The sequence below is a fragment of the Centruroides vittatus genome, unplaced genomic scaffold, assembly GCF_030686945.1.
Source record: "Centruroides vittatus isolate TY-2023 unplaced genomic scaffold, ASM3068694v2 contig_879, whole genome shotgun sequence".
Classification (NCBI taxonomy): Eukaryota; Metazoa; Arthropoda; class Arachnida; order Scorpiones; family Buthidae; genus Centruroides; species Centruroides vittatus.
Genome location: NW_027122571.1, coordinates 31446 through 53771, shown reverse-complemented (window position 1 = coordinate 53771; position 22326 = coordinate 31446). Strand labels below are relative to the sequence as shown.

Sequence of the window (22326 nt, the reverse complement as noted above, 5' to 3'; positions counted from 1 at the left end):
TATGTTAATTAATTTACAATACTATTATACCGTATATCTCGGCAGATAAGACGACCTTCAGATAAGATGATGTATAAATTTTCGTCAAAGTTTTATAGTTTTAGCATATATCTGTCCTATAAGACGACCCTCAAACTATCAACGACCTATGAATTTAGTTTAGATCAGCAATCATTATCTGAATAATAATACTGTATAGCGTATATGGAATTATGTCCTATTTGTAATTTTTCGAATGAACAAATTTTATTTTTCTGCATCTGGCGATTTTTGCAAACATTCGCACTAATTCAGGTAATGATCATGACTATTCCCAAAAACATTGTATGGGCTATTCTATATTGTGCACATACCCTACTCTCTTCTAGTAAATAATTATGGTTTGTCTGTCTTTTTATAATGGTTTTAATTTATATAAATTTCAATCTAATTTTTTGTATCTGTCCTATAAGACAACCTCGGATTTTCGAGGCCATTTTTTTATGGTTCAACTATCATCTTATCCGCCGAGATATACGGTAATTACTATTTATTAATTAATAAATTTGATATTAAATGTAGATATTTTAATTTTGTAATAATTTAAATTATCAAATCATTAAATTTACAATTCAGAAAAGTCAAGATTTGTAGATTTCTATTAAATTTTGTTTATCAACAATGTATTAGCATCTATAATAACCAATAGAAACCTTAAAATTTTTAATTTTTTCAAAAATTCCAATATAAAAAACATTTAACATTGATTATAATTAATGCAAGAAAGGCAATGCATTTCACAATTTGAACAATTACAAATACAAAATTTGAATTTATATCTTCAATAGTTACTAGTTTGTTTCACTTATATTTTAACATTTAAGTGAATTTCATTCACTTAAATGTTAAAAGTTTCATGAAATTTTAACATTATTTAATCTCTCTCATATCACAATTTCTTTTACTACAATACAAATTTGGAGAAATTTCAATTTATCATAATTTCATATTCATATAAGTGGGAAAAGTTATAATTTTTCTCCTCTACTTTAAAACTTGTTCAACAGTACAAACTACAGTATGCGGTTGTAAACTTCCTTATTTTAATATACACTGCTTGTCAAAAATTAAACGCAAATTCTAAATTTCAAAATATTTCAAAAAACATACAAATTAAATAAAATTTTACATGAAGATTATTTATAATATGATACAATAAAACAGGAACCATTTATATTTATAAAAAATTAAGGAAATATATGTTCACTCTTATAGGAATACAGACTATAATGACTCATAATTAAAATAATTCAATTGATCAAATAGTTGCTAGAAGTGATATCTGCAGTTAGCTCTTAAGTTTAGATCAAGAAAGTTCATGGCTATTCCATTTTCTGAATATTTTCACTTTACAAAAATTAATTTGCCATTATATTTTATATACTTTCACAAAATTACTCCATGAAAATAAAATCAGAATCGATTGCATTATTAAACAAAACTTACATACCTTCCATTTTATAAACATAATGCTGATTAAGGACATGTCAAGACACAGATTTAAGATTATGTAAATCAATATATTGTGTATCATTTTTGCTTAACAGTAAGTCACCAGCTCCATAAGTTCATAATGCATACAACTAATTATTAAACAAATATAAAATGGCTTTCTTAATTAAAGCCTTCAAAAATATTTGCAAATATTCAAAGTTGTTTAAATGTAAATAATGCCACAGATAAATAAAAAATATATTGAGCAGAACATAAAAGTTAATTTGATTTTTGTTCACTCTTTGTTCACAGGTTTATGAAGATTTGTAATTACTTAGAACAAGCAGTTAATTATTTGAATTGTCAGGATGAATTGCTTATGTGTCTGATAATGATATAAGGACATATATACAGTATACACATATGTGGAACTGTGAGGTTTAAGTTGCAATGATAAGAGGATAGCAACACACTATAAAACATCAAAAAACATATTTGAATCTAATTGTAATTTATTTGATTAAGTTGGATTTTAACATACATTTAGATGATTTTGCAGTCAAATAATTTCTACATACTTGGAGATCAAGCAGAATCAAAAAAGAAAGGATAGTGATGCATAAATCTCAAATTTTAAATTTTTGGGTTATAAAGATGGACATGGATGAAGCACAAAAGGCAAAGCAACTTACTTTAGACATCTATCCCTCAGTTTCATTTGACTTTTAGCAAATCAAAAATCAGGGAAGAGATCCAAAATGACTATTTGTCAATTGGTTTAATAGAATTTGCATTGATTGGTTAAAGCCCCAGAAAAAAGGTTTTCTAGAGATTGAGTAAAGATTAAGATATTTGAGTTTTTAAACAGCAATAAAAGTTTTTAATTTTGCTTTCTTTCTCCTGTTATAACCATTATAGTAAACACAGTTCATTCTTCAGTAAATTTATACTTAGATGGCATTGAAAAAAAAAAATTGTCAGAAGGTTAGAGATCTTGGCTGTCAAAAAAAAACAAAATATGTGATACAGATGAGGATTGTTGAATTAAAATTCATTTATCACAATGAAGATATTGAAGAGAAGTAAATTAGTTTTTATTTGGTTATTCTTTTATATCTTTTTTCAAATAATTTTACCTCAGATAAACAGCTGGTAAAGAAGTTTTAAAAAACATATTTTGGTTTTAACTACCACCATCCTTTTAGATATTTATACTTTTTATTTCATTTAGTTAAATAAATAGAACCTCATGACACTGTCTTTAAAAAAAAAACTCAAGATAAGTCAAAAGTATTAAATACAATACAGTCAAACCTGTTTTTATGCGGTCTTTTTTTGTGTGATTTTTTATTTGTGCGATTTTTATGCGATTTTTAATTTGCGCGTTTTTTTTGCGATTTTTATTGTGCGGTATAGTTGGCGACTAGTCTCGTGCGATTCGTCATGTCTCACGTTGACTTATTATAGATAAATAAACTTATTATAGCATAAATGAACTTATTATAGTAATATTATTGCATGAATATGCGAAAAATGAAATAATTTATTTTTTAAGTCAAAAAAACACCACCTGGACAAAAATATGTAAAACAGACGATAGACGAGATGATGCAGTCAAGTGCTGACATCTGTTGTCAATAAATTCTATTTCGTACGGTTTTGAGTTATTTTCTATGTGAGACTTTTTTTATGCGGTCCCTATTGACCGTATAAAAAAAATATTTTTTTAAATTGTGTTGCGAAAACTATTTTTTATAGCCACTCATGAAGTTTCGTGCGATTTTTTTTATGCGTTTTTTTATGTGGTCCCTATCCACCGCATAAAAACAGGTTTAACTGTATCTAAGTGTTCTCATGTTAAGCCAGAAAAATGTGATGCCATTTTCAGTACAGTTTGTATACAAATTAAAAATAAATTGATGTATTTAAAATCAAGAATAGCTGTGTATAATAATAATTGTTACTCAGCCAGATGCCCAAGTGGTTAAGGTGGCAGAAAAACTGCTCTGGGACCTGGAATCCAATCTGCATAGGTCAAAAAACCTCTGAAATGTTTTTAGGAAAGGTCTACATAGATAGGCCAAGTCCTGTCCCTCACTAATGGCCACACTATTGTGGTCCTTCCTGAAACTACAACAGGCTTGCTAAAAAGATCTTAGTGCCCTAAATGCAGAAAGAGTTTAAAAAATATATATATAAAATAACTGTTATTCTAAGGGCTAGTCTAGCTATTAGTTAATCATGGATATAATAAATTTTTATACTAATGAGCTTCTCATTTTTAAAATATATTTCATAATATCTGCAGAACACCAATATGCCACAACACACCATTTGAAAATCACTGGTCTAAAGAGTAACTGGACGATCATAATAATCAATTTGCAAAGTTTTTTCACTATTTCTGGAACTAAAATCATTATTAGCTATCTGAACTGAAGGAACTTATTGTATCCAGTAAATCTGAAGATAATTTGAATGTCAGAACTTTTATCAGCCCTACACACATGAAGATACTGAAGGATATTGTCCTCATTTGAAAAGCATTCAAAAACATTTAAGTGAATAAATAAATACAATAACTATACATTTGGTTTTATAAATTCATGTTTTGGTTATATTTTCATCCAGTCTAAAAAAATTTGATGTTTACTCTTTACTCCAACACCAAACAATAATATCAATTTAGATAATAGAAAACTTTCAATAGAATTGTATGAATATAATAAATAATATGTGAACAAGTTTAGAGGAGAGAAATCAGATTGGTCAGTGTCAAATCAATCTAATTCTTATGTACTTTTATATATTTTTAATAAATTTATTCATGAGATTTTATTAACTTTATAAATGGTCAAATTATCATTTTGACTGCTGAAAGTATCTTATCTGAGAGTATTTTTATATGAATCAAATATTATACTTAATTATTTTAAAATTAAAATATAAAAATTATATTGTTAATGCCTAAATTTTATTATAAACCATTCATTAAAAGCAATTTTTCTTCAAAATACATTTTTTAGATCATATTTTATTAAATATCAACACTAAAATTAATCAATCTCTTAAATTTATAATAACCATGCACATATACAGTCTAATTTTAATTTGAATTTATTTTAAAAAATGAAAAATCGTAAGCTCCTATAAACCCTGATGAGATTTTAACAATTCAAGTTCAAATAAAACAGTTTGAAAAAATGATAAATTAATTAAACCCTGTACAGAAATTTTGATTCACACAGCTAATATCATGGATTATCTATAAAGTAATCAGCAAAAGTTGTAAAAATAAATTTCAAAAATTTCATTTTATAATTATTAATATAGTTAAAATGTTAAAGCTGTACTATATTTAAAATTTTAATTTGTTGTAAATGTTGGATTATTTCAATTAATTTTATTAATTTTTAGTCAAAAGATTTTATAATTTATTTGTGATGTATTTATAGCTTGCAAAAACAATCTTAAAATAAATTTAAAATTTCAAAATAGCTAAATGAGAACTTACCATTTGCTGACAGTGGGCTTGCCAACATTCATTCATTAATTTAAGGAAAGATAAGCTATCCATATAAGCTGTATAATGGAGTTAAAGAAATATAAAATATGAATTCTATATATACATACATACCATACATACATATAGAATAAAAAAGTGTGTTTGACATCAATCAGGCAAATATCTCACTTTTCAATGCTGACAAAAGAACATACAAACATGTACTATATAAAAAGTAAACATACTACACACACACAATTGTTTTTTTCTGTATTGTACACAGATTCACAAGAGCTTGACTCAAACTTTCAACAAAACTGTAATATTAAAAATTGCAAATCAAGCATTTTTCACAAATTGCTAAACCCCTCCAATGAGAAATTATACTTTTTATCTCTTATGTTAATTGTACAATATTATCAGTGCACAATTCTGAGTTCTCATGGGGTATTGTGATTGAAGGATCAATTATGAATGGACTGGGAAACCTAAAAATTGTTTCGTTATTTTTTTTTAACTATCAATACATCTTACTTTATTCAAATGTAACAAATACCTAGTTATATCAAGCTAATTTCCCAAACTTGTCTTTGTTGCTATTTCTAACATTTTTTCAATCAATGAATTAATTAAAAGATCTTAAGAGAAAATTTATAAATTTATTCTTGTTCAGAAAAATTTATATATTAAGAAATATCTTTATATGCAAGTACTTGATTGCCTTATTAATACAAGGCACCCAGCATATTAAGCCTATAATTAACTACAATTCTGTCCAATATGAATGGGAATTGGAATTGGCCAGCATGAAACAAAGGATAGAAAATGACATTCTTTTTCCTCTTTTTGTGGTAAATTTTGAAGTCTAGGCCAACTTGAACTAAAAAAGGAATTTTATCATAATCGGTAATCATTTTTTCATCATATTTTTTAACATGATTAAAACAAAATATGAGTATGCATCTAATAAATGATAGTAGTTTCTAAAATGTTTATCATCATATAATTCGAAAATATTTTAATATTTTAAAAAATAATTGTCTATCTAAAAAAGTTAATAACATTTTATGTTTTACCGAATAATCTGTCAAATTATATATCAGGCCATACTAAGGCAAAGTTAATTAATAATAAGATAAAAAACAATTTTGCTAGATGTTGGCAATATTACATTATTCACAGTGTAACTGGCAACACAACTGTACGGTAAAGCATAACACTACATGATTTTGCTAACATGGTCTGTAACAAATATTGGTTTTCCAAAAGTTTGCTGTCATCAAAACCAATCAGCAAATATCAGATAATATTTGCACCAATTTACAAGGAGAAACATTCATCACTATGACTAATGGCTAGAAATGTTGTCTGGTATTTACTCTGTCTACAAGCATTGTTAGGCAACAAACCCATCTGCCAATTGCAGTGGCCAGCGAAAACATGTAGTGTTCTTCCCATTTAAACAGGAGTTCCAAGACTTGCTCTGGACCAGTTTTTTCCAGAATATTCTAAATTGAAATTAAAAATAAACTTATTTTTAATTATTAAATTTATCATGAAGATAACTTAACTGCCTACCTCTAGCCAAACTGCTTTGTATCTGATTATTAATTACCTTAGTATAGCCCAATATACAACCCAGCAGATCATTTGGTAATACTACCTATTGGGTTGATGTATATGTTATTATATTCATAAAGTTATTAATAATGATAATAATAACTTGCCCAGGAAATAAGGCATCTGTGGAGGATAGATAGAGTGCTTATTGTACCTGTCGTTCTCTCCTGTACAGGTGTGATACCACACACACTACATAAAAGCCTGGGAACATTACAATTGAATAGAAGTACATAAATCACACTACAGAAGGCCACAATATTGAATACATACCATATTGTTAGGAGATTCCGGAATACAGACACTGACACTGGCACACTTATTTAATTTTAGTTTTGTTTTGGTTGCTATGCCTTGACTCTGGTCTGGCATAGTACATAGCCACCAGTGTCAGCTGAGTATAACCCACTAAACCCAACATAATAATAATAATAATAATAATAATAAAGGATATTCTAAAAATTGATTAACATTGGATTTTACATGCTGTTCACATAAAAGTCGTAAGTTTTCATGAACTTGTACAGACATTTTATGAGAACAGAGATTTTCAACAGCTTGATACAGTTCTTCTTGTGAGGTACTTATTGAACGTGAAGTTTGGATTGCTATCACAGCTTCTCGTAATTTCTGCCATGTTTGTTGCTGGTAATCTTCAGGAAGTGTAGGTTTATCTAAAAATAAATATTTTCATTTTAATTTAATTTATAACAATATATTAATATTTAAGAATGTTTTTACAGAACATATTCTGTAAGTCAAAAATATGAGATTCAATTGAAAATAATGAAACTAGAGAATGGAGGAGGAAGATAAATTTGCTATAAGGACAGTATAAACCAGGCATTGCAAGGATTGTGAAAAGGCACAGATTAAGAATAATGTATGACAAATTAACCCAGAAAGTCATTAATTTCCACAAGAGGACAAATGTTCTACTGATAGATCAAAACTGAGATGGCTGCATAATGTATTAAACAAAATGCAAAGCTTGAATTTAGAGAACTAAAGACAGAAAACCAATGATAGGAACAAGTGGAGGCTTATATTGTTATCACATGATCTACTAGATCTAAATGTATGTAGACATAAAGAGAGATGAATAGTTTTGTAAATGAATAGTTAAACAGAAGTTAATCATAAGAAATTTTATACATGCACACTTAATAATAATAATAATATTAATACTTATTAGAGAGCTGATTTTGCACTGCGAATAAAACAAAAAATTTAAATATGTGTAAATTAGCATACCTAATATATTTTGTTATAAGTTATATTTTAAATAAACTAAATTACATTACATTATAATAAATAAACAGGAATTAAACTGGGTATAAAATATTTTTATTTTGCTTTTAATAAAATAAACTAGAATAAAACAAATTATTATTACAAAACAGAGCATATTATGAATAGAGCTTTCATATGTATTACTTAAAATAATTGGTTTAAATTTGTATCTTAACTAATTTCATTATTGAATACTATTATATTACTATATTATATACTACTATACTATAATATATACTACTATACTACTACTTATTAATATTTTTATTAATGATATATTAACTATATTAACTAATTAATTAACTATATTAACTAATTTCATTAATATATTAATGAAATTAGTTAATATAGTAGTATACTATATTAACTAATTTCATTATTGAAAATAGGATAAAATTATCTAATACTGTAATAATGTAATACTGGTTAAACAAACCAATCAAATTCAAATATCAAATTTTTTTATTTTGAAATTTGTATATTATTACCTTTGCTAAATTTTCTAAACGTGCAGTTCAAAAACAAGAATCTATTTCATTTGTTTTTGAAGTAGTCAAAGAAACATTCAAGTATAAAGATGTGATTTTCAAATTAATTAAAAAAAACCAATTATTTAGTTCATTCTGTTGATTTATAAACTTATCATGAAAAGAATAATTTCAACAGGTCTCCATATTGCAAAAATGTATCTTCTATCATTTTTAATGTCAAGAATAATCTCAGAATGTAAAAATTACAGTTTTCTTGACAGATGGCAATGGTTTTATTATGAAATAAAACAATGTAATGACATAGTAATAGACAAGGGTCTCAACTTCAATAAATCAGATTGTTATAATTTGATGACATTGGCTATGTTCAGTAGACAACAGTTAGAGCAGCCGAGTATTTTTCTGTTGAATACCCCCTCCAGAAGTTCCACTTTGAGACTGCTTTGAAACATGTTGAATTATTGATGTCAAGTTTAGTAGTAGATTTCATTTATGCTGTCTTTAGGTAGCTATAACTGATTGAATATGGCTGTGCCCACATAAAAAGGAAAGTATGCATGTAGATCTATTACTTATGTATATGAAAGCACAGATTGTATTATTAATCCATTCACACACAGCTAATAGCAACTAAAATCAGATACAGTTGAACCTGTCTATCTTGAATCTCATGGGAATGAGCAAAAAAAATTTGAGACAGACAAGTTTTGATATATAGTGGTTCCTACACAGTAAACAGTAATAGGTTTAATTGGAGGTACAGTGGTATAAATAAAACATTTTTGACATAGCAGAAATAGTTGACAATAATTTCTGATGCCTGACTTTCTTTAACCAATAAGACACAAGCAAAGTCATAGCCAATCTGAGAAAAAAAACGCTGATTGTAACTATGTACTATATTGCAAGAGATGTTTCTCAACTACAATTTATACTATCAAAATATAGTCACTGAGCTTTGAATTTGTAATTGACACTTCAGTCCATAATTTGAGAGAAAGAGAGGTTTTTGGAGAAAATTATTTGAAATAAACAACATAGAAAATATATTAAATTTTGGCTGAAAATGTAGGGGAAAAAATAAATATCAAGGCAGTTTTTTTTGAGATAAACATGTTTGAGATATACAGGTTCAATTGTATATGCAAATTATAAATTTAAAGATTAATTTAATTTAGACTACTTTGAATGTTCTTAAGCCTGTGGAAATGAACAGAAGCTGTTATAGGCCTATTATCACAAACTACTCACATCAACTTGTAATTCTTCCTTCTGTACATTATTGCTGTTACATAACAGTTACCATTATCATATTTCTGCTCAATTAGAACTTTTGAGTCAACTGAATGTAATCTTGTAATGTAATGTAAAAATTCAAATCTAGAATCATTATCTAGATTTGAATTTTTGTGAATGAGCACATTAAATAATTTTATAAATAATTTTTTTTTCTTTGATTTATCTATAGACAAACAACATATTCTTATTAGATATATTAAAATACATACATTTTACTAAATAAATTACTCTTCTTTTAAATATATCCACAAAGTTGATTCAAATAATACTGGAATTTGTTTTTATTTATCTAATATTTTCAGCATAATAGCTGATTATGCTTCAGTATGTTAATTAATATTTGATATTCAAATTTACAATGACAATTAAAATAAATCTTTAGTGTTTTTTAATTGAAATGTTTATTTATTTATTTATTTACAAAATATATGCAAGTTATGCTGCAAATTATAAAATATACCACTTCTCTCATAATACATAACAAAACCTAGATAAAAGCAATATTTAACACAAAATTACAAATATATTTAAATATATTTCTGTCAAATTTTACTAAAATCTCAAAAGCATCATGCAAATATTTAAAGAATAAGGAGAGCCAAAGAAAGAATCTTTAAAATTCATTATTGTAATTCTACAATACAATAAACCAGTAGAACAAGTCTTTGATTTTAACATTTAGAAGAAGGGCAATGAGGAAACATATTTTAAAGAAAATAGAAACAAATATATAAATCTTGGTGTGTTTCCTGAAACAAATATGTAGAAACAATTACACAATCTATTTGCAAAAGTAGTTCAGTTATACAGCAGAATTTAAGTTGATGATACTAGAGAAGGCAACAGACAAGTAGCTGATCTGTGAGAAAAGTATGAGGGAGTGATTGTTTAAAAAGAACTCTGCAAATCTGGAAGAAATTGAGAGACCAACTGATATGGAATTGATTAAAATCTGTTCTTGAAAAGAATTTTGGCTTGCTTTGTAACTGTGTGCAGAGACAAGCTAAGATTTCTTTATTTACAATCATAATTCAACTGAAGGCAGAAGTGATGATTCTTGAAATGACAAAATTAATTTTTATGTCATTCTTTAACATGAGCAATAAAATTGTAAAAAGGTGGTTAAAATAAAATTTGAGTTTTCCATCTGAAAATGAGTGTTTTAATCACAATATTTGCTTCAAACTGTTTCATTTTTATTTTCAGATTGGCAATCAATTTTTTATAAAAATATAATACAGTCTCTCCTTGACTTATGATATAGTTACTTTCCAAAAAACATTGCAAGTAAAAAAAAAGCAAGGTTATACAGTACGTAATGTGAATTTGGGCTATCATTGATTGCAACAGCCCAAACTCACAAGCGATTGCCATAACTGCCATGGTTAAATATATCTTAAATTTCTCATTGAGACACAGCATGGTGTTTTGCAGACATTATGGGTATACTGTAAAACACAAGATATAAGATGGTACAGTATTTATAAAAAATGTCTTAAGAAAGATCATTAATGCATCAGTAGAGCAGCTTAAATGTAAAATCTAACAGTTTTCTCACACTTCCATTGGTGTGTGCAAAATATCACATGTTAAAACATTGTAAGTTGAGGACCATCTGTATTTCAGATGATTGAAAAACTTCACCTCATATAACTACAGTAGCTTTTACATATTAAAAATCCTAAATGTGCAGAAAAAATACATAGGACTTGATCTCGTCAAACAAAAGTGAGGTGTCAAGCTAGATTTGGCTTCTACTTTCATGAATGTATAGGCTTCTTGTGTGAAACCACATTTTTTTGTTCCATTGTGTTATCTGAACACATTAATATAACTGATACCATAAGTGCACTGAAAATGAGTTCAATAAAATTTCAGCCATTGTTAGATGCAAGAAACTTCTCTTTTACCACACACACAATCCATAAGTTTGATTTCATTGTATATACATATCCATAATTGTTTACTTCATTACCATTTTCACAGTTTAATGACAATTACTGTGTAAATTATAAAAATATAATGTTCATCTCACTTAAAAACTTGTAAAGCTTTAATTTTCATTATTTTTGATTAATTTTTATTCCTTTATTTTCCAATTAAGTTATTAATTAAGCAAAATATTTTTATTTTCACAGAAGATCTCTCTTTGTTAATCAGAAACTACACCAGTATAATAAGTCCTATTAATAAACAAGGTCCAAGTAGACAGGATATACACAGAAATTTAAAAGAGTAAAGACATAGAGGTAAAAGAATTAACAGTACTAGAAAATTCAGTGTTTATTGTTATTTATAAAAAAGTTTAGTTATAAAAATTATAAAAATTATTTCATTTTATAATTTATTTTTTTGATAAAAAGTTTAATAAATATTTGCTTACATTTTTATTTCATAGAAACTATAAAGCCACACCAACTGCCATATAATATTGAGCTATATTCTGATAACTATTATTGCTGGAATATAGCCCAATATTATACAGCAGTTGGTGTGGCTCTACAGCAGTGATTCTCAACCTTTTTTTTTGTCACGGTACACTTTTAATAATTTAAAAATTTGGCAGAACACACGGTTACTTTGGTAAGTACCGCAGGAAAACCGGTGATGTCACAATAGTGATTTTTTAAACGCAGTTGGTTATTTAGGTACATTTTCTAAACGCCTTGGTAACTACCGGCAGTTACCGATAACACTGGTTACAAGGTAGAACCGAATAAACTACTTGTCTGACATCGCTTATGTATGGGTATTCGCAGTGGCGGCACACTTCAAAAATCTCGCAGCACACTAAAGTGCCACGTCACAGTGGTTGAGAATCACTGCTCTACAGTAATGAATCGGGTTTCGGAAGATGTTCATACAAACTAGTTACTGTATCATTTTCATACAGATACAAATAACATAACTTATTTTTATCATTTGTATATTCTAAAGTTTGAAAACTGAATACAGCCTGAATATCTAACAGTAAATTTGGATTACATAAATAGAGAGATTAAAGTCAAAAATATTTCTAATTTTTATCTACAAGCCTAGTATGCATTGCACATATAGTGGTGCTTTGGTACTCAAACTTAATTTGTTCCAGAAGTTCCCATCTGTTCAGGTACTAAACAAATTTTTTCCAAAAAGAATAATATAAATTAGATTAATCTGTTCCAGATCCCAAAAATACACTTACAAAAACATTTTAACTCAAACTTAACACTGATTTAACAAGAAGTTTACAAGCCTAGCATGAATAAATCATAAAAAATCCTAAACAAATAAATAGATAAAATAGATGAAAATTTATTCTCATTTTACCTGTAAGTTTGGAGAGTTAATGGCCTATGAAGGGAGATGTGGAAGGTGATGAGGAGGGTAAAGAGGAGATGAGATGTTATTGTTTGAAAAGTGAATCCCCTTTCAGAAAAATGGCAGGTATCTATGTTTCTAGGGTTCTATCTCTTTTCTGTCTTTTTGTGATTTTTATGTGAGCTGTAACTAAAAACCTACCTAATAAAATTTGCTTTTTCCAGTTTCTGAAGAGAGACAGCATTGTCATTCAGTAGGTTTATAACATTGTTTGGTTGATGTTTTTCAAGAAAACTTCGCAGTTTTCTCTCCATTTTGCACACATTTCTTTCATATAAGAGCAGTAGGGACATTCTTCCCTCCTCCTCTGAATTCATTTTCTCAGCTATCACATGTTTCTACTTTTTTTTTTGTAAAGGAAGATTAGTTATCCCGATCTTTCCATACAATCAAAATATCATTTACAAAGCATTTATGCAAACATATATCAGTTTTAAGGGATAGTATAGCCATTTCAAGTTTACAGGCTACAGTTTCTGCTACAGTACCAGATCAAGAAAAATCCATTGGGATACATCTTTTGTAAGTAAAACTTCTTAAAATGGAAATATGATTACTGGTAATTTCAATAAATCTGTGAACAAAAAAAACTATCAAACTTTTCTAATGAGTGTAGCTCCTCTCTCGAAACATAACTGTTCCAATTCAGTTATTACAGATAGATGTAATTTATCAAACATCACATTGGCATCACATCATTTATGTGTAATCTTAGTTCCTTAACAAGCTGTTCACTATTCTTTACAGTAGGGCTATACATTTATAACTTTCTTGATAAAAAAAAATCATTCAAAGCTTGTTGAAGCATTATATCCAATTAAAATATCAGAATGGCTGAAGGAAAGCAAATCTATGGTCAGAGATTAAAAAACAATGTAATCAATATAAGATTGATTCATTAAATTCTAGAAACAGTTAAATAAAGAAAAAGTGAATATTAATACATAATCAAGTATAACTAAAAGTTCATATCATACATACATAAGATTTTGAACATATTTATTTAAAAATATGAATCATGGAAAACCCAAAGAATAGACAGTGAGTTATAAATGGCTTCCTATAAATGCTTATATGCTTAATAAATGCCACAAAATTATATGCTTAATATGAGAAAATCAAAAACTTGCTGATGAAGAAAATGACTATAAAAGGCACACTTTTAAAATATAAAATGAAGTTTGATATTATTATATTGTTAACCTTCATTTTATACTAAAGAAAATTTTATGGATGCATTGAAAGTTTCTCCTTGAATAGTAATAAATAACATTTAATCTAAACAAAAATGAAATGATTTAATTCTAATTTTTAAAAACATAGCTTAAAATTTAAACACTTCAATAACATGTTAAATAAATATAAATAATTTTACGATACATCAAAAAATTATAATTTAACTAAATTATTTTAATTATTACTTATAAAAATAAATTAATAATGTAAAACTGTAATTAATATATGCCTAAATTGAAATCATATCATGTATTTTTAATGTCATTTATTTGACTGGAATGACTTTAGTGAACTAATTTTGGAGCATTTCATATTAAAAAGTTAGAATACTACAATAATTGTTAGCGATGTACTGATTGTTTGGTAATTGTTAATCGTACTAACTGGCTCCTCTATCAATCAATCATTAAATGACAAATCTGTAATAATCAGATTAAATGGTAAATAATCATTCCATTGGAAAAACATAATTTAATTATTTTTAATTTAAAATGAAATAAACATTTAAAAAATAATGAATTACCATTATTAATAAAGTTAAGATAATTAAAGTAACACATCCAGTTTTATTGAAACCAATAACTTTTTGTATCTATGTCAGTGATTCTCAACCTTTTTTTCATCATGGTACACTTTTAATGATTTAACAATTTGACGGCACACACGGTTACTTCAGTAAGTACCACAGGACAACTGGTGATGTCATAACAGTGATTTTTAAACACAGTTGGTTATTTAGGTAACATTTTCTAAATGCCTTGGTAACTACTGGCAGTTACTGATAATACCAGTTACAATTTCCAAACATGCCCTAGGAAGGTAGAACCAATTGAACTACTTGTCTGATGTCACTTATGTATGGGTATTTGCAGTAGCGGCACACTAAAGTGCCACGGCACAGTGGTTGAGAATCACTGATCTATGCTTTCAGTCTGAAATTTTTATTCAAACTGAAAATATTCTATTACAATACTAATAAATTTTTAAAAATATATATTTTTAAGGAATAAGCTTCAATCACAGTCATAGCCAATTATCATATCTGACCGATTAATTTTCAGTGCCATCTGCCTATTTTTGAAAAGTATTTTCATTTTTAAACAAGTAGATTGTTATTACATTGCCAATGATTTCATATTGTTTTGTTGACTAAACTGCACTTGAAAGAATATCTGATGTTTGAAAATAATTGTGACACCAATAAATTAATTTATCAATTAATAATGAGAAAGCATGAGCACCAGAAATAGTAAAATCATAATGTCTGTTTGCTTAGAATGGCATCAGTATAGAATTGCCAAGAAAGTATACAATCCTCATTCTACATTAAAAAAAGATAATGAAACATTATCTCTGGCAAGTTTTCTCTTGTTGCCAGAGACTAAGGGAGAAAAGACAGCACATAGCAACCAAAATTTAATTTAATTAAGAATCCTTTTAATCAATAAACCTAGTTGTTATTTGTGTGCCAGCTGCATCAGTTTTAATTCAATTATATAGCCAATCATGCAGTTCTCCTTAGCATAAGCAAGCAAGCAAGCAGGCCTGCTAGAATATAATGCAGACAGAATACTAAGCAAAAGAGAATGTGATTTCCTTTATTATTTGAATATAAAATCATACTAGTTCCTTTTTTTTTTATTACAGTGGTGCATTCATGCTGTGCACCTGCTAGCATAACAAATAAATCAATAGGAATTCTGGTGTTTCTTACTAACCAATAATGACAAAGAATAAAAACAAAGTATTTCTTTTCTTTGTAAACAAACTGAATCTTTGACTACTAAAATTTTTAGTAGCAATCCAATATGATTTGTGTAATTTATTTTTCAATATTTTCACACAACTTCAAACTGTAAATAAATAATAAAATAAATATTTATGTAATTAATTGGTGGATATTTAGAAAAATTGTTGTTGTAAAAAGTTAAAACTAAATAATGTTGTATATAAACTAAAATTTAAAAATTGTTGAAATTTTATAAAATATTTTAAAAAAATACTTGACAATGATTAGTTAATGGTTAATTATACAATCCCAATTAATCATTCATCGTTAGTTGATTAACTTGATAATCACCCCATCCTTAATAATTATGGTATCCTATTTATTTATGATCAATGATTATTATTCTAAATATTAATCAGTAAAAAACAAAATTGTATAACATGCTGATTTCCAAGCAAATTTTTCTATATCACTTTGAATAAGCATACTGTAAGCTCACCATCCTTTATACAAGCAATATCATAAAAACATTTCAAATAAACATTGACTTTTTCTATATGTTTATCACTGTTTATGAAAATTATTAACATATTTAGTCTTTAAGTTGATTAGACCAGTGATAAACAAACTGCCATTTTCAAACTGCATATATTTTCAAGAATTTCACAAACACATTTAACTTTTTATAAAATTGTTATTTTGATAATATAAAATAACTCCATTTTGAAAAACTTTTCAAAATTATTTCTTTAACAAATTTAAACTGTGATAAGATTTTACATTTAAAACAAAAGGTTTAAGATTTTAAAAAATTGTATGTATTCAATCCCTTCCACAGTTCCGCAAAGTTTCCTGGATAATGAAAATTTGATATCGCTTGGCCAATATAAAAAAATAAAATAAAAATTTTCAACAAAAATATAAAAAACTGTACATATATACATAGTTTTTTTTAATATCTGATAAAGGTACACTATATATATCTTTATCAGATATATACAGTATATCTGATAAATCAGAAGTACTCAGCAGTCAGCACTTTGCTAAAATTGTAGATCATTTCTTTATGAACAAAAAAAGATACACATTCAGGAACACCACTTGGCAAGATATTTTGTTCCAAAGTTTTCCTTTAATTTTTTTCAGTTAGGCGAGACAACAAAAAAAAGATATCATATCTCACAACAGAATGTATGTTAATTCTTGGTTTCTTTTTTGCTGTTACAGACACAATCTACAATATTAAGTCAATGCTGCTTCATTCATTGTTTATTTCTATCAAATATACATCATTAAATCTATAATCAGTAATCTCATACTTGCAATAAACCTTATGCTATATAAATATCATTTTCAGTTACTTCTTGTAAACAAAAACACTAAATACATTATTTAACATTAACAAACTTATTTAACGATACTATTCTGATTTTTTTTGCCAAATAATACTCAAAATTTATTTCATCAATTTTGAGTAGCATTTACAACTATAAGAACAAGTTTCAGGGGTCACATCTCAACAAGGATAACTCTGACTTATTTGAAATTTTTGCCTATATGGAGATTGTCTATAACAGAATTATCATTTTATTTCTGAGAGATAAAATCTTATATTTCTTCACTGATATGATTAAAATTCTTTTAAAAACAAAACTTTACTAAATCATTGTTTTGATTTTTAAATCAGTTTAATTTATTTAATGTCAGATTTATTTGTAAAGTTTTAAATTTTTAAAATATTGTTATTTTGAATAATTTTTAGGAAGTAAAAAATTGATTTTGATGATTTCTATTATTATTTAAATTAAATTTATTTTGTAAACATTAATTCTAAGCAACTTATTATTTAAAATAAGGTGTGATGATTCAATTGATTTGCTAATATTGTAATGGTGCTTTGTGCATCCTGCCTAAGTACAGAGTTCTTAGTAGAGAAACTACAGAATTTCAAAGGGAATGGAGATTTGTCTGGTATATTGGGCCAAAGACCAAATTTAGTTTCTATTCTCGGCTTTTTGAAAGCCAAAAATATTTTGAGACTTGTTTAATTATTATTCTATGCTAATTTTTTGATTTGTGCAATATATATCAATTATGATTGTATTATGTACTTTTACATATCCTACTGTTCTGTTTGAGTTCATTATTTACATACGTTGACAATTTATATGTTCAGTTACAATTTTTGTTCTTGTTCATTCTAACTTTCAACTCAGAGCAACTTGGCACTTCTGACTTTTCTGCTAAAACTTAAAACAACAAACCAATTTAAAATAAGTAAAAATTAATTTTGATATTTTATAATCGATTGAATGCAATTTTGTAAAAGAATAGTAAATAGGTATTTAGATATAATCATTCTAAAGCATTGAAAGGTATGTTAATTTAAATAGCAGGTAAGTTATAAAAAGAATTCTATTTTTGGTACAGAACACAAACTAACTTTTAGATAAAAAGATCAGTATTATTTTTAATAATAAAAATTTCAATCATTTTAGCATCCAAATTTCCTATCGAGTTCAGATCCAGCATATATATTTTTTATCTAACGAAAGACCGAAAAAAAAAAATGTCAAATTAATTTTAATTGATACGAAACGATACAATTACATCAAAAATCAGAAACAATTTACAAACTTTAGCAACTTCTACATAGTACGGATGCCGTATAATACAGTTGTATGTAAAATCACTTTAATCCATGTCAGTTGATTTTCTCACAGAAACTCCAAGTTATTACTTAAGACTTTATTGTAGTATATTCTATAGTAGAATATATAATCTATTTAAGAATATACTACAATAGTCTTAAGTAATAACCCGGAGTTGCTGCGAGAAAATCAACCGACACGGATTAAATTGATTTCATGTACAAACTTTAATAATGTTCAAAAATAATTAAAGCGTGATAATACACAATTTGTTTTTCTTATCATTATTTGTTAAGAAAAACAAATCACGACAAAGGTAAATGCACTTTATTATAATAATGCAACAACAGAAGCTTAGTGTTTATATAAGTTACAATATACCAAATAAAAAGATCTTAAAATTATGTAATTTATAAGAAAAAAAAAAAAATCCAACATTATCTTAAACACTTATATAAAAATTTTGATCAGTTTGAATCTATTTATCTTAAGTCACATTACTTTAGATGGCATTTAAAAAAAAAAAGTCCACCAAACTAAATAGACATTAAGTTTTTTCACTGGGGACAAATAGTTAAAAGAGAAAACATCGATATATCACCCGAGACAAATAAAGGTTGATAAAACGTTTAAGAAATTCTTAATCAAATGACGATAAAACTTAAATTTTTAATACTGTAAATATAATGACTCTTAGGACTAATTTTAGGCTTAATACAGTAGAGGTCATTTCCTCACCAAAATTCCTGATTACAAGTTTCTTTGCAGATCCTGGTTTACTATTCGTTAAAGAAGCACTTTTATTCATGCCATTAGGACTATTTACATTTAAGTTTGTTCTCTTTGTATCATTCATTATCGAATCACTTTTCTGTCGTTTAGTCAAATAGTTGTTCTCTGAATGTCTCCTACGTCTGTTTTCAGACTGCTGCTCTTCGGTATGATTTATATTTGACATAGGCGATCATATCCGCGGCTATACAAGCCGTCTACTGATTGATTAAACAGTTCAATCTTAATGTTTTTTTTTAAAAAATAACGATTCCTCTCTTATTCGAAAACTCGGATTTATAACTCGCAGCGCTTTTGAACTCTTAACTATCGACGGCGCTACCCGCTATTCCGCAAACTTTCATTATTCATATTTAGCCTAAAATTCGCCAAATTACTTCATTGGGCAATGGGCCAATATTTTGTTATTCTCGTTGAAAGTTAATCGATTATTCAGAAAAAAATATATATATATATTTTTTAATTAAATTTAATTTTTATTAAATGATTTCCTCGTTAAGTGGAAGGCGTTACTGTTTCGGTTATATATGTGCATTGTGTAAAAAAATAATAATAATAAAATTTATAGCGCTTTTTGTTCTATAAAATTCATATTTTAAGTTTTTCTTTTACTTGATTCTGTTATTTTTTTTAATCATTTAAAATTGAAATGTTAAAATTCAAAATTCGATTTCCTGTTTGCACCGGCATCAAATTTTGAAGTTTATCTCATTCAAAAGTTGGAATGAAACCAAATAATTTAAATAAATAAAAAATGAGCTTTCATTTATTATGCTTGGATTCTAAAAGCGTAACAAATGAATGTGCAATATAATAATTTAAATTTATGTCTAAAAGATAATATCTTTAAAAAATATATAGCGTATGGAAGGTTTGAAAAAAACAAGAGTTTTTTCCTCCGCAAATTTATGCATGAGAAATGTTTCTGATGTAAACATACCTTGAGAGCTGTGGATATGGCAAGAAAATTAGATTGAAATCTCAGTTAAGTGTTAAATTTACTTAATAATTTTTCTTTTGAAAATAAATTGATTTATTTGTATGAACACGGGAATAATTTAATAGATAATCGCATTGTACGAAATCGCAAACCTAAAAACGTAATGCGCTATTCCTGATTGATAAAATGAAAAAAGATAGTTGATAGGTTATGTATTTATAGTTACTTATAATGTTGTTTTATATTCTTTTATGTGATAATCATTATCCATCAAAATAGCCCGTCTTTAGAAAACAATAAAATCGAATGTACTAATTCAGATTATGACTGTATTTCACGATCGTAAAGTGTAATTCACTCAATTTATTTAAATTTTATATAGGTTTTTCATTTAATCCTAATTTAATTGTTGTCTGATTTTCTAAAAATGAAAATGTGTAAATTCAATTAGCGCGATTCTGAATGTGGTTTGTATTATTGCAATGGTACGTGATGGTAAAGTCTTTTAAATGTATGGAATAGAGTCAAATATTAAACTAGGCATTTTTATTATCGAAAAATGTACAGTGTTTATGTTATTCGTTGTTTTCTACATAAATATGGATCGATAGCTTTATTGAGAATATTCAACAAACTGAAATTTGCAGTGGCGACAATGAACAATAGAACCGGAACGAATCGAAAACGAGCGTCTCCTCGCAGATCTTTGCGTTTTAGCCAATCATATGCTCTCTGAAATGACGTCATGTCGCCTTTTATAAATTGTCACGCGATTAAAGATGCAGCGCCCCACCGGTGGGCGAGTGGACTCCAGTCTCCGCTCATTTCTGGCGGAGACCAGACCCTAAACACTGGAGTTCGATCGGAGGTTCGAACCTCACTCGAACGAGTTGGCAGCAGGAGTTTTTTCCGGGTTTTCCTCCTTGCATATGACGCCTGAATAGGGGCCAGCTTCCCCCAAGTCCTCCGGAAGGCACTTCTATCTCCCTTTCTCGCGGGGGCCGTCTCCTATAAGGCCGACTTTGGTCGCGTCCGTGACCTCTCCTCTGTCTTCTCGGATTGGCTGTCTTCTGTAAGGCCGACTCTTCCTACTCTGTTCTCTTCCGGCGTAAGGGCCTGAGTAGCCGCAGACGCCTCTAGAATTGTCACGCGATCTAAAGCACGCACGAATACGGTTTCTATTTCGCGATTATTTAAAAAAAAATTATCATTAATTAAATGTTTTGTAAAAATTAATAATAAATTTTAAAAGTATACATCAAATTTTATTTTTTACAGTCGAATTTATTTAATTTTCATAAGCGTCAAAACATAAATTTTTATAAACAATGTTTACTTATTAATATAACAGAAATAACATAGTTATTATTTTAATCTCAAATACATTTATCATACAGAAAATTAATATACTAAATTTTCTATATGGTAATGTAAAGTATAGCTAAATTGCTTTATATAGATCAAATTACAGTAGAGCGTCGATAAGTGGAACGTCGGTAAGTGGAATGGCCGGAAAGTGGAACGATTTTCAGTCGGACTGTGTCGTGCTGAATCGAATGTTTTTGATACTAAATTTACTTCTAAAGTATAATTTTCATGTTTTTTATATTCTTTAATATATTTATTTTGTTTGTACAAAATGCAGAAATAATTTTTAACGATACGATAGCCTCGATGATTATTATAAAAATTTTCGTTAGGCTTAAAATCGACGAAAATTCAACACGAAGCGACACGCAACGGAGAAAAATTCAACAGGAAGCGATACGCAACGGAGAAAAATTTGAACATCGGACAGGTTAATGTATTTTTTCGTACAAAGTCGGAAACTGGAACAAATCATTAACTGGAAGGACCCCAGTCCCCAATTGGTTCCACTTATCGACGCTCTACTGTATACACATTTGATATAAAGATAAAAACACCATTTGATATCT

General features: G+C 27.4%; 1 protein-coding gene across 1 annotated transcript in view; it reads right to left on the bottom strand.

Moving 5' to 3' along the window:
- Positions 1 to 19790, bottom strand: part of Cul4 (cullin 4) — a 56507-nt gene extending 36717 nt beyond the window's left edge. Inside the window, 3 exon segments of the mRNA XM_067279966.1 lie at positions 4988 to 5057; positions 7053 to 7272; positions 19396 to 19790. Coding sequence (XP_067136067.1) covers positions 4988 to 5057; positions 7053 to 7272; positions 19396 to 19615 — 510 coding nt within the window. The 5' untranslated portion in view covers positions 19616 to 19790.
- Positions 19791 to 22326: the final 2536 nt, after the last annotated feature.